This window comes from Morone saxatilis, unplaced genomic scaffold, assembly GCF_004916995.1.
Source record: "Morone saxatilis isolate NCDOM2014 unplaced genomic scaffold, NCSU_SB_2.0 Contig18, whole genome shotgun sequence".
Lineage (NCBI taxonomy): Eukaryota > Metazoa > Chordata > Actinopteri > Moronidae > Morone > Morone saxatilis.
The window spans coordinates 2,606,714-2,617,007 of record NW_023339740.1 but is presented as its reverse complement, the minus strand read 5'-3'; the positions used below and the strand labels follow the sequence as shown (position 1 = coordinate 2,617,007).

At 39.8% G+C, this 10,294-nt stretch overlaps 1 protein-coding gene across 1 annotated transcript; it reads left to right on the top strand.

The window, feature by feature from the left end:
- Positions 1-1,641: 1,641 nt before the first annotated feature.
- Positions 1,642-6,250, top strand: barx1 (BARX homeobox 1). The gene is made up of 4 exons (XM_035662341.1): positions 1,642-2,137; positions 3,197-3,488; positions 4,381-4,465; positions 5,833-6,250. Exons 1-4 carry the CDS (start codon positions 1,936-1,938, stop codon positions 5,998-6,000), a joined length of 747 nt encoding a protein of 248 aa, XP_035518234.1. The 5' UTR covers positions 1,642-1,935; the 3' UTR covers positions 6,001-6,250.
- The last annotated feature ends 4,044 nt before the right edge of the window (positions 6,251-10,294 follow it).

Sequence of the window (10,294 nt, the reverse complement as noted above, 5' to 3'; positions counted from 1 at the left end):
CAGTGGTAGATATTTTGCAATTTTTCAGCCAAATAACTGCAAAGGAAAAAATCCCAGAGGTGCTCTGGCTTTGGTTTCTTTGACCTCTAGAATGAAACATTTCCCCTTGAGCTGCCTCAGTGGCTTCATGAACCCGATAGCATCAGCTGAGGTTGGACTGTCTCTAATGACTCTGGATCACGTATGTTCAACATTTTGGCAGTATTAGACAAAACAGTACAATTAAAAATATCAAATTGATTTCTAAATAATTTTCTTGGCAAAAATATGTACGCTTAATTGTACAACTGCAAAAACACAACCTATTGGCAAGAATCTAATGCAGCTCCCAAACGTTTTCATGTCAATAACCCCCACAACAGATCCACATTAGACACCCAGTTTGAGGATAATAAAGTCTTCACAGTCAATCAATGATTAAACGCTCAACTCTATTTCTACCCTTGTTGTTTCAAATTGATATGATAAAACTTCAAATATTATATTCCTCCTTTTACTGGGGAGCCCCTACAACCCACTCAAGGAACCCCACTGGACCCCAGAGCTCAGTTTGACAGGGGCAGATTCAGAGGGGATGGCATGGGGTATCAGCTAAAAAGATGCCTGGTCACCCCAGTTTGTTGTCAAATGCTGTCAAATTGAATACATTAATTTAGATTAATTAATCATTTTATTCATTAATAAAAAATAAGGTGTTGAAAAATAGAAATTTATTTAATGATCTGTTGTGGCCACATGTTAGACAAAGTGATAGGCTTACGTTCAGTGAATGCATTTGGAAAAATAATAAAACTAATTCCACTTTTAGATTTCTATTTCTTTCTTACATGGCGGTTGGTGGCCTCCGTAGAGATTACCCGCTCACTCTGTAGATGAAAACAGCTCATTCTAAGGTAACAAAAACACAACGAATCCTATATTCAGGTGATTATACATTAATGAAAACATACTTATAAATATTATATTCTATTTCTGACTATAGATTCTCCTAAATGTTACACACTGGACCTTTAACGTGTCTTCGTTTGGGGGCTTTTCCAAGCAAATATTGACATATGTGATGGTTTGCGATAAAATCAGCGTATATTTCTGCCACCCCTTAAAGTCTCAATGCTACACTCTGGAAACCCCATGATATTTCTCTAGATCTGCCCCTGCGGTTTGACAACCACTGACCAATGCATCCAGTAGGCTAATGTCCTGATAGATTCAAATCTTCACACAAGAATAAAAACGCACTGGTGACTTTGCACAGAACTATTTAGAAAGGTATCATGTTTGCTATAATTTTAACCAATAACCTGCAGCTTCATGTGTTGCAGTAACTGCCTAACATCATCATCATCATCAAACTAAAAGCCTAATAACTTGCAAAGTCACCTGCAGGGTATTTAAAATCTCCGTCGTTTTAGCTCCTTATTTTCTTCTCTTTTGCATATAAATCCACGCAACAAGTGCAGCTTTGCATGTAACTTTGGCTCAGTGGAGGCACCGAGCAGACAAACCCAGCGGAGGAGAGGTGGAGCCATGACGAGACTCATAAAACCCAAAGCTTATTCCTCAACTCACTGCCAAGTTGACGCGCTCAGCGGCTGACAAATAGCTCAGACTCACACACACACACACACACACACACAGCAAGCGGGCATGAACACGACCGGGTTCGGGAGTTTTTGGTCAAAGGTTCGCTCTCGGAACCAGATTGCGTCTCCAAAAAGAACCAAAGCTGACCAGAAGTAACGCGTAAAACCCGCAGAGGACGCGCAGAGACCTCGGCTACCTGCACATTACTTTGCCTGATCCAGAACCTGAGGATAACTACGCTCTTGATCTGCGGGACTAACAGAGGCACCACGGGGGGAATATGACAGCCGGCCTGGGCCACTGAAAGGAGTGAGAATCGGTGTACGCGCTTGGTGACCGCACAGCCACATTATGCAGCATCCTTTGGACATGGGGGCGCATTACTATCCTCCGGAGATCCACCCAGACCACAGGACTCATCGCTACAGGAGTTTCATGATAGAGGAGATCCTGACTGATCACCCGGAGCACAAAGCGTCGGCTCCGGCCGGAGAGCTGCTTAAATTCGGGGTACATGCTCTCCTGTCCGCCCGGCCTTTCCACAGCCAGCTGGGTAAGAGAGCCTGCTGGGGAACGGTGATTACTTCTGGTTTCATGCTGGAACAACTGAACTGAAGATAAAAGATAAAAAATAAAATGGATTGTTATTATTATTGTTAGTGATAACATTACATTTTTTGGAGGATTTTATGGCAAATACTACAATGAGTGCGCACTGTTACAATAATAATTACGCAAAGGTCAGATATAACTAAAGGAAATAACTAAGATACATTCATATTGTTAAGTGTTTTTATTTGTATTAATAAAAATAACTAACGGCAAAAAACAAGCTTAAATATGCGAAATAATATTTCTAAGTCGCATGCGTAAAAGGTGGATTTCTCTCTAGGATAAGCAGCGCTCCTCGGATAAATAAATACACGACTGAGACAGTTTACAATATTTACTCATATTCCAGCGTGAAAACAATATTCCAGTGTAATAGTTCATGTGGCCAAAATGAGTTTATATCTTCAAAATGTGAAAGAAAAACGGGACGCTTTCTATCACATCCACATAACCGGAACAGCCGCTGAAATGAATGTTGTTTCTGATTATAAAAGGATTATTTCAGGTGTAACATGTAGATTATTATTTTTTACATATATTACATAAGTGTAAAAAAGGCCTGGGACTGTACATCACATGCTTTGATTTGTTTAATGGTGACTCACATTACCAACCCGAATTTGAATTTAAGACTCAACCACATGATAATAAACCTAAATATAGATCGAAATAGCATAACCCATAATTATAATAATAAAATGACAATATACAGAGGGCTTAATTGACGTTTTAGGCCCACCGGGTGACAAGGCCCCTTTGTTGTTGCTGTTGGATATAGTGTGAAGCCCCATATTCATTCTAAATGCGTTGTGGGATTGTGGATCCAACAAAGTCCTGATCTCTGACCTGAAAAGCCTGCATTGTTAGACAACCTGTAATCACATCTCAAACATACAGTGTTATTTAAAAATAATGACTTTTCATGTAAAACTAGTCTAAACCCGTCAGTCACTGTTGAAACAAACCCCCGTGTGTGTGTGTGTTCTCGGTCCCCCTCCAGTGCTAAAGGCCGACCAGACGAGCCTCCTCAAGTTCCCCATATCCCCGCTGTCCTGCTCGCTGGGCTCCCCGCTCGGCTCCCCGCTGCTGTCCGCCGGTCCGGGCCTGCAGGTCGGCGCAGCGTCTCACCACCTGCCGCTGGACCTGCACCTCCGCGGGAAGCTGGAGCACGGGGCCGACGGGGGCAGCAAGACCAAGAAGGGCCGCCGGAGCCGCACCGTGTTCACCGAGCTGCAGCTGATGGGCCTGGAGAAACGCTTCGAGAAGCAGAAGTACCTCTCCACGCCTGACAGGTGGGTTTAGGGTCCGTTTGGAGCCTGCGGGGCCACCAGTTTTTTTAAAGGGAAAATAAAGTTGCCATTTTTAAAATACTATTATTTAGATTTTTTCATTTAACTGCTAATTTTATGGAAATAATATTTCTCAAAAATATATTTTAAAGCCTTTTCCACACTGCTAGTATAAAGTGCTTTTATTTTGTTGGTATTAAATGAGTAAAATCTGAACATGAGTCTAAACACTGCTAACTATGAAATAACTTAACGTTGCCTAGTTTTGAAAAGTAGAATGTAAACTGTGCACATGTTGGTAAAAATCACAATTTCACAAAAAATACAGAGGACAGGACCTCACTGTGGTGATATACCACAAATACCTGGTAGCTCTCCCGCAGTATTGTAGCACAGGGCATACACTTATTTTTCAGTCAGCATTGGGATCACCCACTTATAAGTCCTCTCTGATGCCTGTTGTTCAGCTGAACCCAGGATGGTGAAGCCATGACATGGTAGTCCCATTTTCATGAGTGGATAGAGTAATACTTACTGTATGATTATGTATTTGTGTCACCCGTCTGTGGGCCAGTATTGATTCTTCTGTGGCTAATTTTATACTGTCTGAGGTCAAGCAGCAGAAGTTAAGTTAGAATGTTTAAATACTGCTGGCCCCTTTTTGTGTGAGTTAAATATGCAAGAGTGGTCGTACATGTCACTGTTTATAACACAGGGTTTATCCATTGCTGGAAGGGCCGCTTTAAAAAACAAAACAAATTGGGCATAAACTAGTATACCCACCTCTCCAGGCACCACTGCTCCCCTGTACTGTAAACACACACTGTGATGACTTGAACGTGCTGGTTCATTACGCTGAATGATCAGAATTTGATTTTCTTTTGTCCATAAACAGAATAGACCTGGCAGAGTCGTTGGGGCTCAGTCAGCTGCAAGTGAAAACATGGTACCAGAACAGACGGATGAAATGGAAGAAGATTGTAAGTTATTCCTCATAATAATGATGATGATGATGATGATGATTTGGTAGTGGTCTTTACCGATCTAAAACAACAATACCAACAGTGAGAACAAAGAATAGGTTGTTTTTGCTCTGTATTATTGCAGCAGATGTTTATGGGAAATGTAGTTATTAGCACTGACTGCACACATATAAGAGCTGAGAGTTACTCAGTCTGCTGTTATTGTCTGCAGGGATAGCCTGGGTTATATGGCATTTGTCATATCTTTAAATTTGAGAGTTTAAAAAAAGTCTGAAACTACATTTTTTGTCTGTGTTGTGAGGAATTGTCACTGACTACAGGTGATATAAGTCACCCTTCTTTTTATTCAAGATTCAATAGATTGTATTTGTCACATGTACATTCATATTCAAGTACTGAAGTGTTGCGTCAAACTCCCACACAGTGCGGAATGCAAGCGCAAGAAAACATAAAAGCTATATGCAAAAAAATACTAGCTAGAAATATACCAAAATAAGCAAAATAAGCAAAATATACAAAATATACAAAAATAGTGAACCTATACAAAAAGTAAACATGGTTAAAAGATAAAAGTAAAAGTTGATCCTGATGAGTTAGTTAAACTCAAACTGAGTTGGACTTAAACTGTTTAAATGTATTAACAATTTAAACATGAAGAAAATATTTTATTTCAGTACAAGTAACTCATTTATTGTTAAGGTAATGTAAATGAAGGTAATTATACTTTAAAGTAGTAAGTATATTACACTCATATGCAGTATTTCTCCAAACATATTTAAAATAAGTTAACAGAATTTATCTGAATAAAGTAAGAGTAACTTAAATTAATCTTTGTTATACAATGTTACCACTTCAATAGTTATACAATGTTACCACTTCAATGGAATTTATTCGGTTTTCTTCCACTAAAGCAAATTATTATATTACCTGTAAAAACAGCTGATGTATGATAAATAAATACAATCAATCAATTATCAAAATGGTAGCCAATTAATTTTGGGGCTTACATTTTTGTCATTATATGTCAATTTAAAGAAAATGAGTCAATGGGACAAACTGGAATGATATCACCAATACAAATACTACACAAATGTAAGTGAACTAAAAACAACTGAGGTATTACTTCAGCAGTTAATTTTTGAGTAGGGTTTAATTCATGCGAGTGAGTGACTCCAACATTTTGGAGGATTAAGTTCTGTTAGCTTACTTCTTTTATTAAGATAGGCTGTTAGACTTTGCAGTGCAGAGTTTGTTGTCCATTATTGGAGCCTCTGATAGCCTGTGGGAAGAAACTCTTCCCAAACGTGCATCACAGCCAGTAGTTGAACTCAAACCACATTTTCCTGCTGATATCCACCCTGCAGGTGTTGCAGGGAGGAGGCCTGGAGTCCCCGACCAAACCGAAAGGCCGTCCGAAGAAGAACTCCATCCCCAGCAGCGAGCAGCTATCTGAACAGGAAAGATCCGCCACTGACGCTGACCCCCAGTCCGAAGGCTCCAGCTCCCACTTAGAGAGCACTCAGGAGGAGTGACCCGGCCGCAGCCACACACACTCTGACTCTAAGCTCTGGGACGCTCTGTGTGTATCTCCAGGACGGGGCAGAATCCAGCATGTGGTGCTGCTGCTGCTCCTGAACCTGGACTCCAAAGACTCTGCAGAAACCTGAACTGTACGAGCCGACATCCTCCAGCAGCCGTGTGCTCTTTGTCGTAGCTCCCTCATGGCGAACTTGCTGCTGTTGAGGAGGCGGACTCAAACCTTTGCAGTAGGTCTAACCTTTATATTCTAAGGATCCACTCTCACTCGTCTGTTTTGCATTCCTTTTGTGTAACTATGTTTAATTATTAAATATATTTTCACTAATTCTGTTCTCTCTTTATTATAAAGGCTCATGATGAGTACATTAGATGGTGATGATGATGATGATGGCTTACAGGCTCACACAGTTCTCATGGCTCAGGGCCTAATATGGTTACATACCACCACAACAGGGAAAGGTCTCCTGACATATTTAGCCGGGTCTGAAGTCCCACATTAGAAATAACAGACAGAAATATTCAGCGCTGCAATTTTCTGTAAAAGCAGGAAAATATGATTCAGCTGGAGAGTTTCTTGTTATATTCACACATGTGTTGGTGCTACTGCTCGCTGTGTTGTGTGAAAGAATGCTGACTCCTCTGAGGAACTCATGAAAAACAGAGCAAAGGAAGTCTTTAAAAAACAGTCTTTGCCCTGAATTTGGTAGTTTGTTCTCTAAAAAATGTTTGAATTTTCTGCTGCGAGAAAACACGAATATTTACATGTGGTGTGGTGCTGTGAGGCTTATTTGCTTGAAGCTTTTAGTAAGATGCTACCATGGTTCATTTTAATGCAAATGAGTACAGTGTTATTATTGCCTACAGCATGATGTCCACAGCTCTGCTTTCATTGAATTTATAATATACATTATATTATATTATATTATATTATAGTATATTATTGATGGAGAACAGAAAGAATGACAGTATATTCCTGCTGTTTGTGTTTCAGCAAACATGAAACCTGCTTTTATATTTTATTGGTTTATTTGCTGCTCCTGTGCTCTTATTATTAGGAGTATTGAGCAGTATTCTGATGCGGGTTGCACAGTCAGAGGAGTCACACCAGACACAGGAAGGAGTTTCCAGGAATATAGATTAGGGCGACTGAAACGGCGTTAACGGCGCTGATGCGTTCAGGCTCAGTAAAACCGCAGGAACAAACATTTCCAGAGTTACTGTCAATATCCAGATATGAAAGACATCCCAGCTTTCTGTGCACGCGGTGTTTATTGATATTTACATTCAATCCAAACAAAAAACGTAGAATCATTTGGTCTAATTCAAGCGCCCGAAATATTATTTGTGTATCAGTTTGCTTTTTGAGGCTTTGATAGGATAATTCCTGTAAAAAATGAATTTAAAACGAGGTGATCTCTGATTTAAATTCGCGGCTAAACTTTGTTTCAGCTTATCTGTCCTTAATTAAGAGGCAAGTGTTGAATTCCATCGAGCTTGTTTTTATTTCTCTTGCGTTAAAGTGTGAGAAACATCTCCTCACTCACTGACATAAGCCGCAGACCTGCACCAGTTCACCCCAGCGAGGCCTCCTACAATGACCTATACCTTCTCTATTGAAGGCACCGCATGAGCTTTAATAGACCGATGGCGGATATCATTATTATAACATTGAAATCACGGTGCCAACTCTCACTATTGTGTGTGACATTGGTTATTTATCAGTGGAGGGTTTGCGTTCTGGCTCAGTGTCTGGGGTTAACCAGGACTCTGAATGCGCCTCTCACACGGAAAACTGAATATTTCAGGTTATGGCAATATTTCTATAGTCAGTGTGGGCGCAGATAATACAGTTTAAGTAAGATCCCTGCAGAGCGAGCCGCATTAAACGGGACGGGTTATTTAAACAATATCATTAAGTCCTCAATCCGTGAGACCCTAACAGGGTATTATAAGTATGGTTAACTTTTACTTTCATGTAAACAGAAGGAAAAACAGCTTCCACTCAGTCCCACACGGCCTGATAAGCCGCAAACAGCTCAGCTGTTTTGCGCGCAAAAAAGTTCCTCAAGTCGGTTTTACATTTACAAAACACGCCGCAGCAATCACATAAAAATGAGTCTATCTGTCTCCTGGGTCAGACAGGTCAGCAGCACACAGACAAGTTTCATTTTATAGACTGAGTCATGCTTTTCATTCAACTCTAGAACGCCCAGTTTGATTGTGTAAACGAACCCAGCAGCTGTGGATGTGATCTGCGCCCGGCAACTATGTTTCATATTCACTGTGCTGAAGAATAAACACATTGGGTTGGCAATCCTCTTAATGTTTTAATATTATAAAGTTTTCACAAAATTCTAAATGCATCATACTGAGCGAGAACATTTAATCCACCAACCACACACACGTACGTGTTCTTCCGCCCTGTGCTTCAAGATAAATCACAGAAAAAATAATAAAATGAAGTAAATTACTTTGTAATAAAATAGAGCCAGTGCGCATGAACATACAACAGCGTCACAGGCCATGACCTAAGTGCTATAGGGTATAGGCAATACAATAATATATATATATATATATTAAAAAACTCTCTCATCAGCCAATATTCTATAGACAGTTGATTAGACGTTTCTAGCTGTAATTATACCAATAAAGAAAGTTTTTTGTAAACAAAATGATGACATTTCTAATGACTGATGGCACTGGTGTCTGAAATGATTTGAAAAACATCTGTTTCCCCGGCAGGAAGTGTTCTTTAAAATTGCAATAAATTACCCTCAATCATCAAACACCTCTCCCAATCAGAAACTCAGCCCAGAGTGGAGTCTGGAAAATATGTTTTGCATCAGAAAACATCCCCAAAAGTGCAACTGAGTAGAGTTAATACACACTTACAGTCTGTGTGAAAAGCAGCTCAACCACTGGAAACAAAAGGGGTTTGGATATTTAAAGAGTTTGCAGTGTCTGTCTCTCCAGAGGCCTTACTGCGGGCCTGATGATGACCTTGAGGTTAAGGTGTTGTCCTTGAAGTTGCCAGTGTGTGGGATCAATAAGCAGCCGGGTCATAATGTGGCAAACGTCAGCGCTCACGTCAGCATGCATAACAGCGCTGTAAACAGAAGAACAAAGTGAGAGATCCTTCACTTCAAAGCAAACCTGCCTTACACAGGAAAATTAAAGGCCTGAATCTCCCAGTTAAGGCCCGAAAACACACAATTTGGTGTTTGAAAAGTTTTAGTCTCCTTCAGCACACATTATACTTAAAGTTTTTGTTTTGTTTTTACTGGGCATCTTCTTGTTTTTTCTAAAAATCCATCCTCAAGAGGATTTTATTGTATTCTCCCTTTAATATAAAAAGCACTTTAAGTCTCAAAGACTTGCTTTCATCAGTGAGTTCAGCACTCATTTCAGTAACCTGAGAGTCATTATTGCATAAAGACAAAACATGGTTATAATATGTATAGGGCGGATGTAGAGAGAACTATATGCTGCAAACAATCACACACACACACACACACATATATATATATTATAAATATTTGCTTGGAAAAGCCCCAGATGAAGATATTTGAACTCAAACACACTACTGTGGCACATTAGTAAAGAACTGAATAGAAATATCTAAATGCGGCATTAGAAATCAATACATTGATTTATTTCCAAATCATTTATTTTCAAATATTTTTCATTGACATAAGCTGATGGCTTCAGCCCAGGGCTCAGCAACCTTTACTATCAAAAGAGACATTGTTGGCTAAAATATAACAAAAAAATCTGTCTGTTTACTGTCCACACACTATTAAATGCTCTATTTTCCTCCACAACTCCTTTATTTTTTGGGGATTTGGAGTCCATAGCTAGCCTTGCTAGGGAGACTCAAGACTAGTAGCCAAAGCTATTGAGGATCAGCAAAATATAGAGGAAAAGGTGCCAGGTCAGGATGTATGACATTTTTGTTGACATAATGTGTAATGGCTGCACAATTTTACATTTGGAGAATGTAACTTTAGGCCTAAAACTATGATACATGTAAATGGTAAAAAATTGTTATCAAGTCCATATCATTTTTTGTCAGAGTCAGAGGGAGCCACTGGAGAGGGGCCGGAACCGCAGGTTGCCTACCCCTGACATAACCAGTGTTAGTTACATTACTTTATTTGTCCTCCTCCTACTGATCTGAAGTCCAACAATCCAATCACACATTTTTGTAATTGTGGAGGAAACTAGTTTGGAAGATGGAAACATTCAGCAGCTGGAAATACTGTTTTCCTGTTGCCGCAGTGTCTTTCT

Excerpts from the sequence above, each read along its gene's own strand:
- barx1 (XM_035662341.1), top strand. The coding sequence starts at position 1,936 with ATGCAGCATCCTTTGGACATGGGGGCGCATTACTATCCTCCGGAGATC. Across the intron at positions 2,138-3,196 it reads GCCTTTCCACAGCCAGCTGG|TGCTAAAGGCCGACCAGACG; the intron begins GTAAGAGAGCCT and ends GTCCCCCTCCAG. Across the intron at positions 4,466-5,832 it reads GGATGAAATGGAAGAAGATT|GTGTTGCAGGGAGGAGGCCT; the intron begins GTAAGTTATTCC and ends TCCACCCTGCAG.